This window comes from Ictalurus furcatus, chromosome 9, assembly GCF_023375685.1.
Source record: "Ictalurus furcatus strain D&B chromosome 9, Billie_1.0, whole genome shotgun sequence".
NCBI classification, from domain to species: domain Eukaryota; kingdom Metazoa; phylum Chordata; class Actinopteri; order Siluriformes; family Ictaluridae; genus Ictalurus; species Ictalurus furcatus.
In genome coordinates this window covers 8,721,015-8,745,477 of record NC_071263.1, presented here as the reverse complement: position 1 = coordinate 8,745,477, position 24,463 = coordinate 8,721,015, and the positions used below count along the sequence as shown (strand labels likewise).

At 39.4% G+C, this 24,463-nt stretch overlaps 2 protein-coding genes across 8 annotated transcripts in view; one reads left to right on the top strand and one right to left on the bottom strand.

The window, feature by feature from the left end:
* Positions 1–24,463, bottom strand: part of acp7 (acid phosphatase 7, tartrate resistant (putative)) — a 72,509-nt gene that overhangs the window by 44,978 nt on the left and 3,068 nt on the right. For 2 of the 6 annotated variants that reach the window (XR_008386693.1, XM_053632076.1), the window contains exons 1-3: positions 5,412–5,873; positions 1,589–1,726; positions 316–516 (exon numbers count right to left, since the gene is read on the bottom strand). Coding sequence is in view for 5 of the 6 variants with exons in the window: in XM_053632076.1 (XP_053488051.1) it covers positions 316–516; positions 1,589–1,691 (304 nt within the window). In the remaining variant the exon portion in view is untranslated. Of the gene's footprint in view, positions 1–315; positions 517–1,588; positions 2,765–5,411; positions 5,874–24,463 lie in introns of those variants that run through there. The other 4 variants (XM_053632074.1, XM_053632077.1, XM_053632079.1 and 1 more) reach the window with 4 other exon arrangements.
* On the top strand, positions 5,981–18,712 carry LOC128612177 (uncharacterized). Of its 2 annotated transcripts, none has more exons than XM_053632072.1 (7): positions 5,981–6,211; positions 7,510–7,687; positions 7,791–8,371; positions 11,877–12,054; positions 12,120–12,613; positions 16,642–16,819; positions 16,962–18,712. In XM_053632072.1, exons 2-7 carry the CDS (start codon positions 7,510–7,512, stop codon positions 17,324–17,326), a joined length of 1,974 nt encoding a protein of 657 aa, XP_053488047.1. In that variant the 5' UTR covers positions 5,981–6,211; the 3' UTR covers positions 17,327–18,712. The 2 variants fall into 2 exon arrangements, with proteins under 2 accessions (XP_053488047.1, XP_053488048.1); XM_053632073.1 differs by having other exon boundaries at positions 5,984–6,211; positions 12,144–12,613.

Here is a 24,463-nt window from a genome sequence, read left to right as displayed (position 1 = left end):
GCTTACACAATTTTACGTATATATCTACACCAGTATGGCATAAAGTTATCAATACAGTCCAGTACAGAATGCAGGTATAACATCACACCGTAACTCAATAAATAAATGACCAAGTATAATATTTTTGTCTTATTTGTTTAATTGGGTTCTCTTTGTCTACTTTTAGGACTTGTGTGAAAATCTTGTGATGTTTGAGGTCATATTTATACACATATATAGAAAATTCACATACTTTCAAGCACCATCTTTAAACAGCAGTTGTTTAAATACCAGTCTCACACCACATCACACCACTGCAGTGCATATTATGCTTACCATATTTAGCCCCAGGTCTGAGTTCTGGCACTGTGACTCTGTGAATGTACATTTTGCGCTTCTCTGAGCCTGCATCAATAAACAGAGTGGAGTTTCCCTTAGCAGTACGACTGAAGAGCTTCTCACCCCACAGTCCATATTCCACCACACTCTCTGTGTAGTCAAAGGTTGTCCAAGTGATCAACATTGAACCCTCCACACCTGTGGAAGTGTTATTCACAATCATTTAAGACTCAACAACTACTAATTTTTCTTTATTAGGCAAACATTTTGTTTTTCAGATTGCAACTATTACAATCAGTTTGATTCTACTGCAGAAGAATTAAATGTTTTGCTTCTTGACAACTTCCCTGTTAAAATACTGTGAAATGAGGAATGTTTTGAATACACTATCTCATCAACCACAGTGGTGTCACAGGCTGCTTAACTTTGCAAAAACTATATATATAATTTAAACATGACTGTCATGTAACAATCAGAATTTCCCCAATGCACATGCTGCAGCAATGGATTTGTTCCTCAAATTAAGTGCTTACTGCAGGGTCCATTTTTTTTGCAGAACATGATTGCTAAAGCCAACAACATTTAAAGCTTCTTTCAGAACTCCTGTGTATTAAGTATTATGGTACCATCTACTCTTGAAATATTTTATAATGCTGCTTTTGTAATTTGGTAAAATGATATTTACTAGCACTGAGACTTGTGTTAAGGACAAAACGCAGTGACAGTTACCGTAAAGAAGTATTTTAAAATGTATTGCTAAACTGTCTTAAACGCAAGTTAAATGTTCTTATACTGTATGTGTATGATGCATTCTGTGTGTGTGTGTGATCATAATTAATCAGTGTGATATGTTTAATCCATCAATTATCTGCTATAATTTACAAAACTACCAAGAGGATAATATATTTTATAAGATATATAGATAAAATATAGAAATACAGAAAAAAAAAATCTATGCATTGTTCGATATAGTTAATCATGGAAATTTCATTTGTAATCAAGAATTTGCGCTTTTTTTCTAATTAGAGCGCACACATAGTGGTTACCACACTAATTAATTATAAAACACACTAACACGAACACACTAATTTAATATAATAAATACATAAATAATACAATAAAATGAACTAAATAAAATACAATTCACTGCAATGCAATTACTGCATTGCTAATTATGAAAATTCTCTTAATAGCACTTGCTTTACACATTATCGAAACCACAGAAAGAGAAGACACCATCATGAGTACAATAAAGTACAAAAATTCTTACCTGGATAGGAAATGTGCACCTGCTCAGGCTGGGACCAGATAGGTGGCACACAAGAGGCCAAAGAAAGCAGACCCCAAAAAAAGAAAAGATGCAGGACAGCCATCTTTCTTATTTTATTCTACTTCTTCTGCCTCATTCCTGGACAATAGAGAAGACAGAGACAACTGCTTTAACTTAGGCTTGTTACATAGTGGCCACACCACAACCGCATGATCTCATGCGTAAGCTCAGCCAAATGTCACAAGATCATAATCCCTTATAACATATAACTTTGTGTGAACTCTGCTCCTTCAGCGATCCAGTTGAATTAAAAATTAATTTGAATAAACCTCTGAGTTAACAACTGGAAAATGTCAACTGTTGTAGTAATTAATACCAAGAATTAGTAGTAATAGCAGTAGTATTATCAAACAACAACAATAATAATAATAACAATAATAATAATAATAATAATAATAATAATAATGCCAACTACCAAAATACTTTCAAAATAGAAGAGGCAGCATGCAATTTATTTTGCTATTAATCTCGGCTCCAATTTGTTAATACAAGACTGTATAATCTGACTGTAATTCCACATTTTAATAATTGGAGAAATTCAAGAAATTTAAAAGATACCTTTAAAAGATGAGATGCATTTAAGTGACAAACATTGTACATCAAGACAACTACAGCAGCAACAATGTGACTAAAATGCAGGAAAGTGACTCAGGAAAAAAGGAAACATGAGTGTCAGGTGTCATTTGGAGAAGTGAGTTACAATCTTTCTTCATGCCTCATGGGAATATGAACTGCATTATCTGAAATGAGCAGAAAGCCAGTCTTTCTCCGCTTTTCCTGCGTGCTGGTGTATTTCGCCCAAATAGAGAAAAAAAAAATGCATGCATTCATAATGCTGCTTTAGTATTTGCATCGATTTCATGATAGTCCTCCGCCCAATTACATTAATGTTGTTGGAGAGCACTGTCAATATTTCTGTCACAAGTTGCATTTGGTTGATGAAGAAGCACAATGCAACAAATTATTCAGGTCAACAGTTCACTAACCACACAAACAGATTTCAGTTTGACTTAATTGTCCATCTATAAATTTAAAAACAAAACACTGATTATAAAATGGTATTGTCACTCCAGGTGAATAAGGTAATTTTTAAAATAACACATCACAAGCTTTGCCAGTTGATTGATTATATTCTTAAGTATTATTTGCACTGAAACTTTTTTATATAATATATATATATATATATATATATAGTTAGTTCCGTCCGCGCGGCAGACGGAAAATATATATATATATATATATATATATATATATATATATATATATATATATATATATATATATATATATATATTTTTTTTTTTATATGGACATTTATTACTGTGGAGACTTTACAGAGATAGTTTGTTGGAATAAGTAAACCCATCAATGGTCAAAATTTAGAGAAATTCCTCTGTAAAATACTACTAATTAGGGATAGGAATGAACATGTAAATTTAAAAAAATCTCTTGAAACAGATTTTTGGTTCTGAATACAGATTCAGATTTTGAGGAAAATCTTTTTTTAAAAATACACTGTAGTTTAATGTGTTTTCACTCAAGTTAGGTTTAAAAAGGAAATTAACGTGTATATCACAACACATAACTTGACATGACACAATGCTTGCATATACAAAGTATTCAACCCCCTAAACAGCCATCAGATTTGTCTGGATGACAAATGACAGACTGTTCTAGCCAGTATTTTTTTACTGCAAACCACTATGCTCATTTTCAAAGTAAAAATTCATTATTTGTCTGCAGATCTTACAAACTGAACAATGCAGTTTGTAATGCTTGCATATGTATTCAACCCTTTCAGACTAGTACTTAGTAGAACCAGTTTTAAGTCTGTTCGGGTAAGTTCATACCAGCTTTGCACCTCTTTGGGAGTAATGTTCACCCATTCTTCCTGGCAGATTTGATCCAGGTTCTTCAGGTTGGTTGGATGTTGTTTTTTGACTGCAGTTTTCAAATAATGCCACAGCTTGTCAATGGGATTCAGATCTGGCCACTGTAGAACAGTCACCTTTTTGTTTTTAACCACTCCTGCATGTTTGGGATCGTTGTCCTGCTTTTTTGAATTGTGAATTTTCTCTCAAGCTCTAGTTGGTGCTACCACCACCACATTTCACTTTAGGGATCATTTTAATTGAAGTATGGCCTGTGTTAGGTTTGCACCACACACAGCACTTTGAACCTTGTCTCGAACAAGTGTCTCCATCTTGGTCTAATCACACCATAAAAAAAAAAAAACATCTTCATTGGGTCATCCTCATTCTTCCATAAGACTCTTATTGAGCAACAGGTTCTTTCTAGCCACCCTCCCATACAGTCCTCAATTATGCAGAGCTCTTGAAATGGTTGTCTGATGCACCTTCACTCCATTCTCAGCCGCTGTACTCTGTAACTCCTTCAGTGTGACTGTTTGCCTCACTGTGGCTTCCATCACCAGTCTCTTGCTGCATCCCAACTTGCCTACTATCCATCCAAATAGTATTGAAGATTAGAATTAGTGTGTCCCAAATTGTAGCATGTTGAAATGAGTATCTTAAAGGTACCCGGATGGTCTACTATTCCCGGGAGATTTTTCGAAATGTGGATACGTGGACAATTTTTCAGCTAATATTGCCCACAACTCCTTGCACAAGGGAGGAGGAGTTTTGTGGCGGTTTGTGTGATTCGCCGAATTCAAGGACGCATTTTAGAGTGGTGTAAATGAAATGTGGAAAAATAAATCAAGGGAATAGTAAATTAAATAAGGAATAATGAATGAAGAAAAGCTGGAAAGCAACGAGAAGTTTGTTTACGGTGACAGCGTGCGTAACTAGACAACATGATGTGTAAGTATGCCCCAATACTTCCCTACACTTTTCAAACAAAATCAAAAGAATGTACTTTTTCTTCACAAGAAAAAGAGTACATACTTTTAGTGCATAGTATAAGTAACTGATTTGAGATGTCGAGTTTTGAGCGAGGATCTTGTCTAGGTAGTGTGTTGGTGGTGTGATACAGCTTCCACTTACTCACTATTGATCCAACAGTGCTTACAGGGATGTCCAACCTCTTAGATATAATTTTATGAAAATGAAGTTACAAAATTACATTAATTTATTGTTACTTACTTAGAATGCCCCTTAGCCCTTTTTTTCACTCCTTTCCCTCAGACGGACAAGTCTCTTTGATGACAGTTCAGCTGAGGTGGTTTGTGTTCAGAAAATTGGAGCTGTTATAATATTTCACAGGTGAAGGCCAATTATTAGTCAACTGCGTCCTCGTTAAGACGATATGTTTCGTCCAGAGCTTCAGGTACCAGTGGAGTTGAATACTTATGCAAGGAGCATTTTCATTTTAAATATTTGCTGACCAATAATTAATTTTTACATTGTAACAGAAAATGAGTTTGCAAAAAAAAAAAAAAAAACCCCACACATAAATACTGACAGAAACAATATGTTTATTTTATTTATCATTTTGTTATCTTTTGCAAGCCACTGTATATCAGGAAACTGGCTTTTAACGTGACATGATTGTGTGGGTTCAAGCTTTTCCTCAAAGATGTTATGTTTTAGTTAATGTTGTGGTCATGAGTGGACAGACTTGTCGAATAAACAATTCTCTGTTGAGGTTGAATCAATTAAAAAGATGTGTGTCAAAATGCACGCGTCGATAACTGATTATACTCTACATCAAAACATTCAATACTCACATTTCAAAGTGATGTCATTACAACTATGTTCCATGCAGCCTTTGTTTTAATTAGTCTCGTAGGCAATTTACTTACCCCGGATCAAATAAACATCTGTAGGAGACAACAGCTTGACATGTTTCAACAGGATTTGCTTTATTCAGCTGAACGACTTTCTGTTCCGTGATATCTAGCACGCTAGTTGGCTTTGCTAACCTACAGCAAAAGTAATGCTAGCCGGCAAACTGTTAAAGATTATAATAACCGCTCATAAGAGCACCTACATTTTTTGTCCACCCACCTATTTTACTCATTTAACTAATGTTAACTAGCGAGCAGCTAGTCAGCTCTGCTAGAAGAACTAAAAAAGAACTTAGCTAGCTAAACTAGATTACAGACAGACTGTGACTAGCAAGCATTTCGACGAATTAAAACAGGAAAATGCACACCTCATGAAGAGAGGTGTGTAACAGGTTTCGCATTTGTTACAAGTTTGGAGGAGGTAAAATAATAAAGAAGCAGGAAGAAGAGGTCCGTTTTCAGGCTGTCTAACAGCAGTTGACATAGAGTGGCCTTGTCCCAAATACTGCCAACAGATCTGCCTTCTCTTAGCAAGTGTGCACTTTGGTGACCTAAGCACATTGTGAACCTATGGTGAGTGAGTTCTCGCGTCCTCGAGGGTGCAGGGGTTTCAAACCGAGTATTTGGGACGTTACCTGTTTCTCAGCCACACACGCGCACTGTTGTTTACGTTCTCGGGGTTATGGGAGGAGTTGGATTGGGTGCACCTCCACCCCCCGGATTGGTTCTGCAGCGAGCAAGCTTTAGCTACTTTTCATACTGAAAACAGCTGGAAAAACTGGTCAAATCAGATATCGTAGACAATATCCTTCAAAGTAAGTACATAATTTACACTAGTTTGTATTTTGAAAGGCTGGTACTTGAATTAAGTAAGCGGTGTATGAGCTTTCTGGCTTGCTAATAGGTAGCTAAATTGCTTACTGGACTGCAAGCTGACTAGCCTGAAGTTAAGATGACTCTCTGGCAAATCCCAACTCAAATTTACTTGATCACTAATTATGGCATTTAACTCAACCTATGAGGTACTGAAGTAGTGAATTCTCGAATGTGATTGGTCAAAAGATTTTGATTTACTTTGTATGCATTTCCTGACAGTAGTCTGACTGTAATTCAAATCACAGGTTTGTTTTTCTAATCTTTCGTATAGTAACAGCTCATTCTAAAGATCCTGTATGTATTACTGCCACATAATTTTAAGGTTAATAATAAACTGATTTAAGGCATTGTTATTTAACAAAGAAAAAAAAATAATGGTTGATATGGTGAAGCTTTGTGTAAGGAGTCGTTTATTTAACATTTATGGAAGTAGTTTGCAGCGTTAGTTCTTCATAACAATGAGCAGGTTTCCTGGCATGGGAGAGTCTTCAGGAGAGAGGACTTTGCACTTTTTTGATGTCTCAGTATCATGACAAGTGAGGAAGCAACTGTTTATAGCTGCTCTAATGTAAGTGATAACAGGAACTAACTTGATTCGCAGACATTCCACTGCATCACACCTAACTCAATCCCTCCAGGATTTTGTGATCGCAGAAATGAATGCAAAATTAAGCAAATTCTACAATATTATGCAAATGCAATTATACAGATTCAGTTTTTCTAAATTACAGCAGATTTTGGTTCCAGACGAGCACTCAGCCAAATCCCTCTTTGATTCATGCGCGTCGAACATGAGTACAGCGAATAAGTCTCACTTGCCAAAAAAAAAACATGACTGCGAAAGACCATGCAAAACAGTTTAGTGCAATTGCAATTTTGCCATTTCAAGTAGTTTTCTGCAAAAAATAGCTGCACAAAAAACTCCACAAGTTGCATCGCAAATTTTGAAAAAAGACGCGGTAACATCAAGCATTTTTGGCCGCAACAAACACCGTGAAATCCTGTATGGACTGGTAACTATGAACAGTTGTAAAGCATGGCATGTCATTCATTAATAACTAAAAAAAAAGTGTAAAATGGGACATGCTATTATTGAAAAATAATAAACTTTTGTGTGGTAATTGCTCTTTGCTTCATAAAGGCCACATCCCACAACCCCTGCATGGATTATTTTCCTATAACAGCACTAACTGTCATGTTTTATTCCTTACATGCAGTATATTTTATTCATTTATAGATGCATGTAACAATTTTGAAGAGGGGACAGGAAGCTCCAGTTGAACAGTGCACTACATGTTGCAGTCACCTTAAATACCACTGTCCATTCTGCACATCTGAAGTGTACCATCCAAACGAGTTACTTCATGTAAAAAACCATGTGTTCAACCACCTAAGCCTGGCAGTGAAACATAAAGGTAACTATGTTTTGTTTGGTTGTATCCATGAATCATTGGTTCCATGATTTATTATTATTATTTTTTTTTTAACAGACATTTGTTTTTTTATTTTGACTTTTAGACTTCATCATAGTCAAATGCAACTTGCACTGCAGAGACCAAGCACATTTTCATTGCTGTTACTGTGCAACAACAGTGTTAAGAAAAGTTCAAATAATCAAGCATTTAACAGCATGCAGAAAACGATCTTCTGTCTCATCTCAGTGGCCCTGTACAGACTCCACCTTTGATACTGAGCCACTGGCTGCCAGAGAACCAGTGTCCATCACAGAGCCAGCATCTGTTACAGAACCAGTGTCCATCACAGAGCCAGCATCTGTTACAGAACCAGTGTCCATCACAGAGCCAGCATCTGTTACAGAACCAGTGTCCAACACAGAGCTAGAATTTATCACAGAGCAAGTGTTCATCTCGGAGCCAGCTTCCATCACAAGACTAGCATTCAGCACAGAACCAGTGTCTGTCATAGAACTAGTGTCCGTCACAGAGCCAGTGTCCGTGACGAAATTAGTGTCAAGCACCAAATCAGCCTCGCTAGCAACGCATGTTCATGTGCAGAAAAAAGTTCGGTGTACTCACTGTGGAATTACAGTTAACAAAAAAAATCTGGATATGCATATCAGAAGAAAACACAGTTTGAAGGTAAGAGATCCATCCATCCATCCATCCATTTTCTATACCGCTTATCCTTCCTTCAGGGTCACGGGGAACCTGGAGCCTATCCCAGAGAGCATCAGGCACAAGGCGGGGTACACCCTGGACAGGGTGCCAGTCCATCACAGGGCACATTCACATACACACACCCATTCATACACTACGGACACTTTGGACATGCCAATCAGCCTACCATGCAGGTAACCGGAGTACCCGGAGGAAACCCCCGCAGCATGGGGAGAACATGCAAACTCCACAAACACAGGGCCACGGTGGGACCCTGGAGGTGTGAGGTGAATGTGCTAACCACTAAGCCACCGTGCACCCCAAGGTAAGAGATGTCACAGACAATCACAACCTGGATCCACTCAATGGGATATTTACTGTTAAAAAGTTATTGCACTAATCATGCTCTACTACTCACGTTCCAAAGATGATTTCAGGTGCAAAATCAAAAAATAACTGAGATGGATGAATGCATGAACGATGTAGAGTTTATAATAATTTTATAGATGGTCCTTACTGCAGAACTATATGTCCAGGGGATGGGAATTCAGAAGTTCACATGGTCATTTTGTCTGCCTATTTATGGAGAAACGCATCCAAATTAATCGTGAGGAACTTTATCATGCAGCAAGACAATTATCCAAAACACACTGCCAGCTCGACAAAGGTCTTTATCAGGAGAAATAGTGGAAGGTTTAACACCGGTCAAGTCAATCACCAGACCTTAACCCAATCGAGCAGCATTTCGCTTCCTGAAGAGGAGACTGAAGGGAGAAACCCCCAAAACAAACAACTGAAAGATGCTGCAGTAAACAATTTGGTGATGTCAGTGAGTCACAGGGTTGATGCAGTTATTGCAAGCAAGGACTCCTCTTCCTAGTGTTATTCCCGCGCTATGGCAGGGTTTGCTTGTCGGTACGTCTGTCTCCATTTGTCTTTGGGGTGGCATTCACGTGTTGCATGTCCTCTTGGATTCAATACATCCATCGTTTTTGAGTCTACCTCGTGGTCGCCGGCCATCAGGGTCGAGATGCATGGCTGTCCTCAGCACCGAGTATTCTTTGCTGTGTACAACGTGCCCATACTATCTAAGCCTTCCTTCCAGCATTTTCGCCATGATTGGCGTGACTCCCTGCCGTTGTTGGACGACTTGAGGCGTAGGGACATTGATGTTCAATCGAAGTCCAAATTTGCTGAACTGTTCATTCCATTGCCGCGTTTGCTCTTGGAGTTCTTGCCGTTGTCCATTCGCTAGAAAAACATTGTCAGCGTAGAGGAGTGACCATGGATGAGGCGATTGGTGGTCATACGTCATAGTGTCCATGCAGAGGATGAATAGGAGGGGCAAAAGGGCTGATCCTTGATGTACTCCAACATTATTGGCGAAGGGAGGGGATGTTCCCAATGCATACCGAACCACACTGATGACATTGTGGTTAGTGATGCACCGAAAGGAAAATTCAGGATACACTTGACCGGAAACCGAAACCAAAAAAGAATAATAATAAAAAAAACAACATTTTAAATAGTTTTTTTGTATAATTGTGTTAATATTAGACTTTTTAATTAATTTCATGAATTTAATGAATCTGAATTGAAAAACTACAAACCAATAAAATTATCACACTTTTATTGAAATTAACACACCAAAACAAAAACAATATTAAATATAGTATTCTTCATTCAGCTCTGTAACAATCAAATTTAACATATTTTTTATCCAAGTATCCAAATAAAGTAACGTTAATTATTATGCAAATCAGCAGTTAAGTTATGAACTTAGCAGCTCTAGGCTAGCATCTTACAAATACAAAAAGTTTAAATATGCTTCACAATCATTTTAATGAAAACAACAGGCAAAACACAGAATAGCAGAGGGTCTCTATTCTGTTTTGTTGTTTTACTGTACTCTGCATATTGAATGGGATGTTGTGTTTTCAGGTGGGGTATCAAACCTGTCATGGAAAAGTGCTTTGGCACTATACCCCCTCTTGAAATTTCTGATGAACAAACACTGCAGATGGCAAATTTGATGTCCTTATTAGAAACTTTGAAGTATTTCCAAACCTCTGACATAATCGCCCTTTGCCGGGTAGCGCAGTGATAAACGTCTGCTAGATCGAAAGTGAAGTCTGAGCAATGAGGAGCGGGGTGGCATATATTTTTGGCTCATATTTTCTGCCTTTTTTCTCTTTCGGCCAAAAACTGAAAATGCCATTTTCAGCCGAATATTTTTGGCGGCCAAAATTTCGGTGCATCCCTAATTGTGGTAGAGTAGTTGGATCCACTGGACGTAGGCTTCAGGGACATCGTGGGGTCGTAGGGCGTGCATGAATTTGTGTGGGACACAATCAAAGGCCTTTTCCAGGTCAAGGAATGCCATGTGGACAGGCTTGGTCTTCTAACGGTGCTTTTCTAAAAGCAACCATGCAGCATGGATGGCGTCCATCGTTCCACTCCCTTTGACAAAGCCACATTGGTTCAGAGTGATGGCGACAATCTTGCAGAGCCTGGCATCGATAATTCATTTGAATATTTTCATGGCGTGACACAAGAGACTGATCGGCTGATAGTGGAGTATTCGATCACATCGCCCTTGCCCTTCCAGATAGGCACCGTGGTACTGGTTGTCCAAGCGGCTGGAGCCACACCCTCATGATTCGATTGAAGAGGGCAGCGAGAGGCATAAGGCCTTGGTGGCCGAGCATCTTCCACACTTCAGCTGGGATGTTGTCTGGGCCGGTTGCCTTGCTATTTTTCATCATCTTTGTCGCTTCTTCGATCACCTTAATGGTAATTGGTGGCACAGGTCCAGAGACCAAATCAGCACTTTGGATCAGTGGGTGGTCAAATTCCTCATTGCTGATTTTGGAGAAGTAATCATTCCATTGACTTAGGATGGCGGGTGGGTCTTGGAGGAGACAGTCTTCATCCTTCATGTGCTTGACTTGGCCGATGTCCCGAGTGGCTTGATGATGGCCAAGCGGTAGATTTTTTTTTTTCTCCTTCCAGCTTGTCCAATTCGTCATATACATGGTTGTAGTAAGCAGCCTTGGCTGCCATTACTGCTCGCTTGGCAGCCAATTTTAGCACCTTGTAACACTGGGGGTCTTCATCAGTGCAGGTTTGGAACCACACTTACAAAACCTGCTTCTTCTTTTTCACAGCCATTTGTACTTCTTTATTCCACCACCAAACTTGCTTGTTGATGGCCCGTTTCCTGGCTTCATTTTCCCAAGGATGGTAATCGCTGCAGCGTGGACTTGTCCGACCAATTTATCCCACATGGCCAAACAGTTGTCAAGCATGTCATTCATTAATAAATTAAAAATTGTAAAACGAGACACGCTGTTATAGAAAAATAATACACTTTCGTGTGGTAATCAGGACATATCCCACGACCCTGCATGGATCATTTTCCTATACAGTAACAGCACTACCTGTCATGTTTTATTCCTTACATGCAGTATATTTTATTCATTCATAGATGCATGTAACAATTTTGAAGAGGGATCAGGAAGCTCCAGTTGAACGGTGCACTACATGTTGCAGTAACCTTAAATACCACTGTCCATTCTGCACATCTGAAGTGTACCATCCAAACGAGTTACATCATGTAAAAAACCATGTGTTCAACCACCTAAGTCTGGCAGTGAAACATGAAGGTAACTATGTTATGTTCGGTTGTATTCCATGAGTCATGTAGGATATTTCCATAATTTATTTGCAGACGTGTTTTTTTCTGTGATTTTAGACTTCATCATCATCAAATGCAACTTGCACTGCAGAGACCAAGCACATTTTCATTGCTGTTACTGCACAGCAACAGTCATAAGAAAAGTTCAAATAATCAAGCATTTAACAGCATGCAGAAGACGATCTTCTACCCCATCTCCATGGCCCTGTACAGAATCCACCTTTGATACTGAGCCAATTGCCAGTGAACCAGTGTCCTCCAAAGAGGCAGCTTCCATCACAGGGCCAGTTTTTATCAAAGAGCCAGCATCTGTCACAGAACCACTATCCATCACAGAACCGCCGTCTGTCCCAAAGCCAGTGTCTGTTACAGAGCCAGTATCAGTGAACAAAGTAGTGTCAATCACCAAATCTGCCTCTCTAGCAAAGCATGTTCATATGCAGAAAAAAGTTCAGTGTACTCGCTGTGGAATTACAGTTAACAAAAAAAATCTGGATATGCATAATAGAAGAAAACACAGTTTGAAGGTAAGAGATGTCACAGACAATCACCACCTGTCCATCCAATACTTGTATCAACTCAATGGGATATTTGCTGTTAAAAGTCATTCCATAAACAGGTGCAAAATTAAAAATTAACTGAGGTGGATGAATGCATAATGATGTAGTGTTTACAGTAATTGTAGAGATGGTCCTTGCTGCAGGATCAAATGTCCAGGGGATGGAACTGGGAGGCTTGACGGATTGCAAGCTGGCTTGTGCAAAATTACAATCATGAGAAAAAGAAAATACACCCTCCTTCATCCATCCATCCATCTTCTACCGCTTACTCCTTTTCAGGGTCACGGGGAACCTGGAGCCTATCCCAGGAAGCATCGGGCACAAGGCGGGGTACACCCTGGACAGCGTGCCAATCCTTCGCAGGGCACAATCACATACACACTCACACACCCATTCATACACTACGGACACTTTAGACACACCAATCAGCCTACCACGCATGTCTTTGGACTGGGGGAGGAAACTGGAGTACCCGGAGGAAACCCCCGCAGCACGGGGAGAACATGCAAGCTCCGAGCACACACATGGTCCCGGCGGGACTCGAACCCTGGAGGTGTGAGGCGAACGTGCTAACCACTAAGCCACCGTGCGCCCCCCACCCTCCTTCAATTCTGTTTTTATTTATTATGGCCTAAATACATTTACATTTATTCCTTTAGCAGACGCTTTTATCCAAAGCGACTTACAAATGAGAAAATACAAGCAAAGCGATATATCAAGCAGAGAACAATTCAAGTAGTGCTACTATACAAGATTTTTAATTGAGTTCTAGAAGAAGCAAAGTGTGCAGAGTAGAGGTGTAAGTGCCAGAGTAAGGTTTTTTTTTTAGGTGTTGGTTATGTGTTCACGGAAGAGGTGGGTCTTTAGCTGTTTTTTGAAGATAGTGACAGATTCTGTGGTCCAGATTGAGGTTGGAAGTTCATTCCATCCCTGAGGGACAGTTAATGTGAAGGTTCTGGAAAGGGACCTTGAGCCAAGCTGAGTAAGTACTACTAAGCATCGGTCATTGAGCGATCACAGATTGCGTGAGGGAACGTAAGCCTTCAGGAGAGTGATAAGGTAGGAGGGTGCTCTTCCAGACAAGGTCTTGTATGTGAGCATGAAGCACTTCAATTTGTTACGGGCGGCTAAAGGAAGCCAGTGGAGGGAGATGAAGAGGGGTGTGACATGGGTTCCTTGGGCTGGTTGAAGACGAGATGTTCTGCTGCATTCTGAATCTTCTGAAGGGGTTTGATGGAGCTAGCTGGGAGGCCCAAGAGTAGTGAGTTGCAGTAATCCAGTTTTGAGATAACAAGAGCCTGGACTAGTAGTTGTGTAGCCTGTTCTGTGAGGTATGTTGTACAGAATGAACCTACAGGACTGTGCAGTTGTTGAAATGTGGTCTGTAAATGTCAAGCTGTCCTCAAGAATCACCCCAAGGTTCCTTGCTGTCCTGGTTGGCTTGAGTGTGGTTGAGCCGAGCTGTACCGTGAGGTTGTGGTTGATTGAGGGACAGGCTGGGATGACGAGAAGCTCAGATTTTGCCAAGTTGAACTTAAGGTGGTGTTCCCTTGTCCAGTCCGAGATGTCCGATAGGCATGCAGAGATTCGTGTAGAGATAGATGGATCGTCAGGCTGGAAGGACAAATAGAGCTGGGTGTCATCAGCATAGCAATGGTATGAGAAGCCATGAGACTCAGTCACCTGCCCCAGAGATGTAGTGTAAATAGAAAAAGGCAGTGGACCCAGAACTGACCCCTGAGGAACCCCAGTTATGAGTTGCTGAGTTTCAGAAATACCTCCCCTCCACAATACCTTGAAGGATCTGTCTGAGAGATATGATTTTTTAAGCAGTGGGGTAACCCGGGCCTGCTTAAATGAGGTAGGGTATGTGCCAGTAGAGAGGGATGTGTTAAAGATGTGTGTGAGTACAGGTAATAGTGTGGGAGAGATGGACTGAAGAAGGTGAGAAGGGATAGGGTCAAGGGGACAGGTTATGGGATGGCTAGAGAGGAGGAGTTTTGAGACATCAGTCTCTGAGAGGGGAGAGAAGGAAGTCAGTTGGGAGTTACATGGAGGAGGAGCCGGTCTATGCATGTCTGGGGTTGAGAAGTGGTTCCTGATTGATGTAACCTTGTTGGAAAAGAAAGTGGCAAAATCATCTGCAGTGAGAGAGGTAGAGGGAGGAGGTGGACAGAGAAGAGAAGAAAAGGATTTGAAGAGAGTGCAGGTGTTGGAAGAGCTGCCAATCTTCTCTTGGTAGTATGTGGCTTTAGCAGTGGAGATGCTATTGGAAAAAGAGGAGAGAAGAGTTTGGAAATTGGTTAAGTCAGTCGGATCATTAGATTTACGCCATTTCCTTTCAGATGCTCTTAGATTGGCCTGGTTGTTATGCAGAGCCAGGGGCTAGGGGGTGATGTGCGAGCGGGTCTGGAGGTTAGGGGGCAGATGCTGTCAAGACAAGATGTTAGAGTGGAACATAGCATGTCAGTTGCAGTGTTTAAGTCCAGTGAGGAGAGGTGGCTATCAGAGGGAAGTAAGGTTGTGACAGTGGAGGAGAAGTGTGAGGGGGAAACGGAGCAAAGATGAAAGGAGATAGAGGGTGGAGACATTGAGGGGGTGAGGGGAGAGAAATAGAAAACTGGATAAAGAAATGGTCAGAGATGTGGAGAGGAGTTATGAGAAGATTGTGTGTGGTGCAGTTGTGTGAGGATGAGGTCGAGCTGCTGGCTTTGCAAGTTGCTGGTTACTGCTTGAGGTCAAATGTGGGAAGGAGAGCAAGAAAGTCAGCTGCATGTGGCTTGTCTAGATGAATGTTGAAGTCACCAAGAGGAGTTCTATCATTCGGGATGGTGGACAGTAGCATGTCAAATTCATCGTTGAACTTCCCCAGTTGACCTGGAGGACGATGAACAACAAGAAAGTGCATTTTGGCAGGGTCAGTGACTGCAATAGCATGAAATTAAAAGGAAATGTAGGCGTAAGGGGGAGAAAGATACGTAAATTTCCATATTTTGGAGAGAAGCAAACCTGTACCACCCCCTCGTCTGTTGGGACCGCCTTGTTGACGGCAGATTGGCAATTCCAAAGTCCTATAGAGAATGAGAGGGAATCTGTAGAGGCCACATTCAGAGAGCATAGGTTGTCCAAGTTGCCCAGTTTTCTGGGAGTGTGCCGTGGTCTGTGACTGTGGTAAATAACAGGTATAAACTGATGACACATGTTAGTGTGTAAGTAGATAAACAGTGAGGGGAAGAAAGGGAGAAAAGTATACTTAGCAGTGTGAGTGGTGTCTTGTCAGTGTCCTTGCTCGGTGGGCTCGCGCAGATAGACTCGCAGGTCTTTTCACAAGCTCAATCTGCACACGACAAGGGCGTATGTTGTCCTTTGTGTTGTCCTCATGAAAACAAATAAACCTCTGGTGACAACAAAAAAGCAAAGATTTCAATATGTAGTAATTTGTTCCCAAAAAGTAAACCAATATTAAGAAACCAGGTGGGAAAACATAAGTACACCCTGTAAATAATACCTGGCTGCTAATTTCTCTTTTGATAATTATGGAAGTAGGAAGGGTGTACTTATTTTTCCTGCCTGGTTTCTGAATGTTGGTTTACTTTTAGGGGGAAAATTACTACATATTGAAATGTGTTGAAACCTGAGGTTATTTGTTTGTTTATAGAAGTTGGTGATGACCATACAATAGGCCCTGGTCAGTGAAGCCATAGAATTGAAGGAGGGTGTATTTTCTTTTTCCCCATTCCTAGATAGAATAATGCTCTGTTAACTGGTAAATTTAACATGCTTTTGGCAAGTAGAAATCTAGCAAGATATTAACTGCCCTTATTATCATTTCAACTAACTACAGTTAGGTTTAGTCTTTGAAAATGTTGTGTTTATTACAGTTGGGTTACTCCGTGGTAAATCTCCCACTCAGATTTGCTCAATTCCTTATTCAAGCATGCGACTCACAAGGTACTCAAGTAATTGTGTAATGTTTTATATTTATTCATTCATAGATGCATGTAACAGTTTTGAAGAGGGGACAGGAAGCTCCAGTTGAACGGTGCACCACATGTTGCAGTAACCTCAGATACCATTGTCCATTCTGCACATCTGAAGTGTACCATCCGAATGAGCTACATCATGTTAAAAACCATGTGTTCAACCACCTAAGCCTGGCAGTGAAACATAAAAGTAATTATGTTTTATTGTTTTAAATGTTTGTTAGCATGTATTCCATGAGTCATGTGGGTTATTCTCCATCAAACCTACTTCTGTCATTATTTGAAAGCATTGTTATTTACAGATGTGTTTTGTTTTTTACTTTGACTTTTAGACTTCATCATAGTCAAATGCAACTTGAGCTGTAGAGACCAAGCACATTTTCATTGCTGTTACTGCACAACAACGGTGATAAGAAAAGTTCAAATAATCAAGCATTTAACAGCATGCCAAAGACGATCTGCTAGACCATCTCCTAGCCCTCCTCCATGCTTATCTAAAGCATTCACCTTTGTCACAGAACCATCGTCTGCCACAGAATTAGTGTACATCACAGAACCAGAGTCCATCACCAAATCAGCCTTACTAGCAAAGCAGAAAAAAGTTCGATGCACTCACTGTGGAATTACAGTTAACAAAAAGAATCTTGATGTGCATATCAGAAGAAAACACAGTCTGAAGGTAAATGGTGTCAGATAATACATCGATCCACTCAATGGGACATTTGCTGTTGAAAAGTCATTCCACAAACCATGTACTCCAATCACTGTCCAGAAGAAGTTGGGTTTGATATCAAAAATTATGTGTAAAATGGATGATTGTATTAACAATGTACACTGGCCAAAAAAAAAAAAAGTTGTACACCTTTAGCTTTGATTATGGCACACATTCATCGTGGCATTGTTTTGACAACCTTGAGCAATGTGACAACATTTATTTCCATTTAGAGTTGCATTAATCTATGGCCTAGGTCTTGTATTGAGGACAGGAGAGTCAAACCACTCTGTAAAGTGTTCTCCAGCACAAAGACTTTCAATGGGGTTAAGGTCAGGATGGTGGTAGCCAATTCATGTATGAAAATGTTTCCTAATGCTCCCTGAACTACTCTTTCACAATTTGAGCCTGGTGAATCTTGGCATTGCCATCCTGGAATATGCCTGTTTGGAAATGCTCTTACATTCGCTATTAAACATAGCCATTAGTTCTACTGTCGATTTTATACAATGTGACCACCAAGCGTTTTAAAGATATCCGGTTTTGAACATTCATTTTTCCGACCACATTTCTTCCTCAAAATTGACAGTTCACCACACTCTTTCCAGGTTTTAATAACCTGCTGGACAGTTAACCCAATTCAGAAAGGATTTCAGCAATCACCTTAGTTGTTTTCGTTGCTTGATGCAGGCCAATAATTTGCAGATTCTGAAACACAGTAACATATTTTCCACGACTATGGGATACGTCTTTTGACATGGTTGTTTACGAAATGAGAAGCTACACACTGCATCAGTTACAGTTAAAAGAATTGTTGCCAGCTGAAACATATTAATCAGTGCAATAATGATTAGAGATGCACCGATGTATCGGCTGATAAAGGCTATTTTTCCCACTCGGAAGTGAGCAGCAGTGAAGCGGGAGTTTCGGCGTTGAGTCTTTTTTTTTTTTTTTTGCCACGCTGAATTAAAGGGCCAGTACACCGTTCCAAGATTTAAATGAAGATGAGTTGACAACAAAGTATGTATTGCACAAAAAATGTATTTGTAGAGCACTGTATTTCATATCCAGTTAATGTTAATATATAAAAAAAGTTTATATTATATATTACCAGTTTGATGTCAATGATGAAGTAGAAATGCTTTTGTTTGTGGTGAGTGAATGTGAGACTAACAGGAGGTTTTTTTTTTAATTTAGTCAATTAATTCTGTAAATATGAATTAATAACATTCAATAAGTTAAGAAATCTTAATTTAATCTTCAGAATTTTGTTAATGTTAATTTGAGTAATGTGTTTTCTGTTTATGAGACCAGGTACTGTGAAACAACTTGTTGATTGTTGAAATGGTGAGAATAAAGTTTTTATTTGCATTTCCTTCAGAATTGTGGAATTAATTATTATTAATTTAAAAGAAGGCATAAAAGGCATAACTATCTGTATCAGCCGATATCACCCTGAATAATCGGGTATCTCTAATAATGATCCAAGCGGAGAAAGTATTTTCTTATTTAAATCCAAACAGCAGCCTTTTTTTGGCCAGGCAGTGTAGTATGTACAGCTAATTTTGTGTATGCTGTGTTTAATATCTTCAAGTGTTTATATCTGTCCAGTAAAGGCCCAGATCTGTCGGTGTTGACTGGTTTCAGAGTTCCCTTAAAATAACAGGTGAGTATATAAGGATACTTTTGAAAAATATATCATGAGTTATCAATTAATATTTTATGCTGCAATATAATACAGTGCATCCGGAAAGTATTCACAGTGCTTCACTTTTTCCACATTTTGTTATGTTACAGCCTTATTCCAAAATGGATTAAATTCATTATTTTCCTCAAAATTCTACAAACAATACCCTATAGTGTCAATGTGAAAGAAGTTTGTTTGAAATCTTTGCAAATTTATTAAAAATAAAAAACAAAAAAGCACATGTACATAAGTATTCACAGCCTTTGTTCAATACTTTGTTGAAGCACCTTTGGCACCAATTACAGCCTCAAGTCTTTTTGAGTATGATGCTACAAGCTTGGCACACCTATTTTTGGGTAGTTTCTCCCATTCTTCTTTGCAGGACCTCTCAAGCTCCATCAGGTTGGATGGGGAGTGTCGGTGCACAGCCATTTTCAGATCTCTCCAGAGATGTTCAATTGGGTTCAAATCTGGGCTCTGGCTGGGCCACTCAAAGACATTAACAGAGTTGTTCTGTAGCCACTCCTTTGTTTTCTTGACTGTGTGCTTAGGGTTGTTGTCCTGTTGGAAGATGAACCTTCGCCCCAGTCTGAGGTCCAGAGTGCTCTGGAGCAGGTTTTCATCAAGGATGTCTCTTTACATTGCTGCATTCATCTTTCCCTCGATCCTGACTAGTCTCCCAGTTCCTGCCACTGAAAAACATCCTCACAGCATGATGCTTCCACCACCATGCTTCACTGTAGGGATCGTATTGGCCAGGTGATGAGTGGTGCCTGGTTTCCTCCAGACATGACTCTTGCCATTCAGGCCAAAGAGTTCAATCTTTGTTTCATCAGACCAGAGAATTTTGTTTCTCATGGTCTGAGAGTCCTTCAGGTGCCTTTTGGCAAACTCCAGGCGGGCTGTCATGTACCTTTTACTGAGGAGTGGCTTCCGTCTGGCCACTCTACCATACAGGCCTGATGGGTGGAGTGCTGCAGAGATGGTTGTTCTTCTGGAAGGTTCTCCTCTCTCCTCAGAGACACGCTGGAGCTCTGTCAGAGTGACCATCGGGTTTTTGGTCACCTCCCTGACTAAGGCCCTTTTCCCCGATCGCTCAGTTTGACCAGACGGCCAGCTCTAGAAAGAGTCCTGGTGCTTCCAAACTTCTTCCATTTACGGATGATGGAGGCCACTGTGCTCATTGGGACCTTTAATGCTGCAGAAATGTTTCTGTACCCTTCCCCAGATCTGTGCCTCGATACAGTCCTGTCTCGGAGGTCTACAGACAATTCCTTGGACTTCATGGCTTGGTTTGTGCTCTGACATGCATTGTTAACTGTGGGACCTTATATAGACAGGTGTGTGCCTTTCCAAATCATGTCCAATCAACTGAATTTACCACAGGTACCACAGGACTCCAATCAAGTTGTAGAAACATCTCAAGGATGATCAGTGAAAACAGGATGCACCTGAGCTCAATTTTGAGTGTCATGGCAAAAGCTGTAAATACTTATGTACATGTGCTCTTTTTTTTTTTTTTTAATAAATTTGCAAAGATTTCAAACAAACTTCTTTCACATTGTCATTATGCAGTATTGTTTGTAGAATTTTGAGGAAAATAATGAATTTAATCCATTTTGGAATAAGGCTGTAACATAACAAAATGTGGAAAAAGTGAAGCGCTGTGAATACTTTGTGGATGCACTGTATATGACCAGAAGAAGGTCCCACCTTTGCTGTTATAAAAGCTTCTACTCTTCTGTAAAGATTTTGTGCCAGGATTTGTGCCAATTCAGCCACAAGAGCATTAGTGAGGTTGGTCACTGGTGTCAGGCGATAAGGCATGGCGAGCAGTTAGCTATCCAATTTATCACTAAGGTGTTCACTGGGGTTAAAGTCTGCTCTGCGCTTCCAGTCCCACCTTGTCAAACCATGTCTTTATAGACCTTGCTATGTGCTCAAGGGCTTAGTTCATGTGAAGGGAAATTGTAATGCTGTAGCATACAAAGGCATTCTAGACAATCATGTGCCTCTAACTTTGGACCATATAGTGTATTTCTGTGCTGATAGAGAGGAATATGTTAAGGAGATGTAAAATTAATTCTGCATCACCTTCTATGCTTATTTCACTTGTTTTAATCCTTTAGACATTACTGAGAGCATAAGTTCTTGGAATGCTGAACTTAAGCACACTAAGCAATATTTGGTAAGTTACCAATATGCAAAAAATATATATATTTTCACTCATCTGTTTGATTTAATTTGAAAGTTGAACTATGCCTGAACAAATCCAATGACCTAGACAAACCTATCTGAGCCAAACCACAACACTGTCACATAAGTGGCTGCCTCAGAGGTATGTTTTGCAGTCCATCTTGGTAATACAGACTGCACAAAAAAATATATTTGTTTCTGAGCAGGACAAAGATAGTCTGATTATTTTATGGGAAACAATAAAAGGTTCCCATATTAAATCCAATACTTTTTCTACAAGTTGTTTATGTGCTGCTTCCCAATTGTTTTATTTTCTCACTCTCTTTTTCTTCACATTCTGGTGTGGTCCTTGTGACACTGCCCCCTAGAGGACACACTCATGTTGCATCCAAGTAGGAAGACTTTACTCTGTGAACGTGTCTGCACATGGCACCCTTACGTTTGCAGCTATATGCTTGCAGAAGTATAAATCAGCCCTTAAAGTAAACATGTTCTCACAGATCAATCTGGAACACTATAGTGATGCTAAAAAATATTCAAGCAAATACTTACAAGTTAATACTTTCTTAATACAGTGTGTGTTAATCTGTTTTTCAGTATGCCCTCTATGTAGTGATGGAAGTGCAATTTGACAATGTTGTTCATGGTAATTTCTCTGTTAGATATTCTGCTTTTTTCACTCATCTCAATTAGACATTCTACAAATCTGTTTTGGTCAACTTTCACCACTAGTTTGACACACCTGACATTAGAAGGTTGTGGTGCCTATATGTGCTGAAGACATTTTCTTTGGGAAGCTATGATAGATACATTTTGCAATAATGGGCATTTTGCCTTGATGCTTGTGATTCTGATGGTATGATATGCTGTGCATATGTTTTCAAGTCAAGTGCCAGCTTCCATAATTGAGGGTGTGTTGCAGTCCAGTCTGGGAAAGCTATGAAGAATTATACATTTAAGATTATCACCTTGTGTATAGTCTGGTATTATAATTGCAGGTGTATAGGCTTTACGCAGATTCCAGAAATTCATTTTACTGTTTTATAGTTATATCTGATTGGAGTTATCTTGCTTTTTCAACAAAAGACGCTTCAGTGGTGAAGAGCATTATGGTTACAATGGAAGGAGAGATGGACAACATGCATGTATTAATTGGGAAGATGATCCACCCAGAAGTCTTTGCTATTTAGAAGGAGGATGCCATGTTGGCCCTTGCAACTTTTTATCGGTTTCAAGATGACTTCAGAGAATATAGAAACTCTTTGTTTACTCTTTGCAAATAAGAACTGACATGGATATATATAAACTATATGGCCAACGTTATGTGGAAACCTGACCATGACACTTATATGTGGACAGTCCCCATACTGTTGCCACAAAGATTGAAGCACACAATTGTCTGAATACCGTTGTATGCTATATTATTAAGAATTTCCCTTCAGTTGAACTAAAGGGCATATTTAAGGCCAAACATATTCCAGCATAACAGTGCCCCTGTGAACAAAGCAATCTCCATAAGCACATGTTTTGCAAAGGTTGGTGTGGAAGAACTTGATTGGCCTGCAGAGTCCTGACCCCACTGAACACCTTTGGGATGAACTGGAGCGCTGACTGCACCCCAGGCCTGCTAGTTTGACATTAGTACCTCACTATAATAATGCTCTTGTTGCTAAATGAGCCATGTTCCATGTTCCCCACAGCCATATTCCAAAGTGTATAGGTCATTTTAACAGCCAAGGGGGTGTAAATCTAGCTGGAATGTTCAACAAGCACATATTCGTGTGGTGGTCAGGTATCCACGTACATTTGGCAATATGTATATTTGCAAAGTTAGAGACAGCCAAGATATTTATGTCCGCTATAATAAACACCACATTATAAACCTTTTGTTTGTTTTGCCATTTGTTTTGTAATAAATTTTAATTGTCTGTACTGGTGTTATTTATTATATTGGCCTACATAAGTAGCCTCCATAAGATCAGCTTTTTAATAAATGAGAAGGAAACATGTTTGAATTTAAATATTAGCTAAAATTAACTTTTTATGGTTGGTATTTGATTATAAGATAATGACTACTTACAAGTTGAAAACTATGTAAAAACCTTTTCAAATGAACCTAATACAAATGTAATAAAGCTTGCAGAATAAAAATATTTAATATAAAGGGGATTAAAACCCCTATATTAAAAAAAGTTAGCTCCAAAATGAATGAGCAATTGTGTCTCCTATCCTTTAGCTTTGAATGTTGTTACAAAAACTGATTCCTTTGGCAGGCTTATTTTGTAACTGAGAAGAGACTCATTATTCTTTTTTTAATCTATTTTTATATATGTGATGTATACATTGCCTCATTTTTTAAATGTACTTTAGTCAGAGGAAAGTGAGGATATGTAATAAAATGTCATGTTTGATCTTGTGTGAGTGATGTGTGCAGCCTTATGCAAGTATAGTAAAAAAAAAAAAAAATCTGATCTCTGAATCATTATGGTATCAGTTTAGAATTTTTCTTCTGCCAGTCAGTAATTCAGGAATTGTTGCCACACGACTGCAGTGGTTGAATTTGAAAAATTAAGTAAACTACATTAAATATTGATTTATTGCAGAGCAGCAAACCTAATCCAGTGTATCCTCTAATATATTTTGCAAATAAACACACTCAAAGAGCAATTTCATGGACTGTGGATACAGGGGAAACCAACAACAGAAGCACTTCAATACATGTTTTATCTTTCATTCATCACTGGAACATGGATTATAAGTGAAATCCATATTTTTAATCAGTTCAACTGCATTTTAGGCTAGTGATGTACATGGGAATCAGAGATATCTGTGCTCAAGTGGTGCAGAGCATCATATGTTAACTTGACCCAATGTTAAAATAGGATGAATAGTATTCATTCATCTTCAGTAACTGCTTTATCCGGGTCAGGGTCATGGTGGATCTGGAGCCTGTTTGGGGAACATTGGACACAAGGCAGGAATACACCCTGCATGTGAGGTCAATGGGAGGAAACTGAAAACCCACACATACATGGAGAGAGTGGATAGTAATTACACCAGGGAACCTGGAGCTGTGTGGTGGCACCTTTGACAACTTTGTGCACCTCCTGTGTCACCCCTGTCATTATTATGTGAAAAAATCTGTGATTTAAATTTGTTAATGTTTTCTTCCATGAAATCCAGATCCTCAACAGTTCCCAAGCAGATAAGCAGTATTTTGGTGTAAATCTTCTCAGATA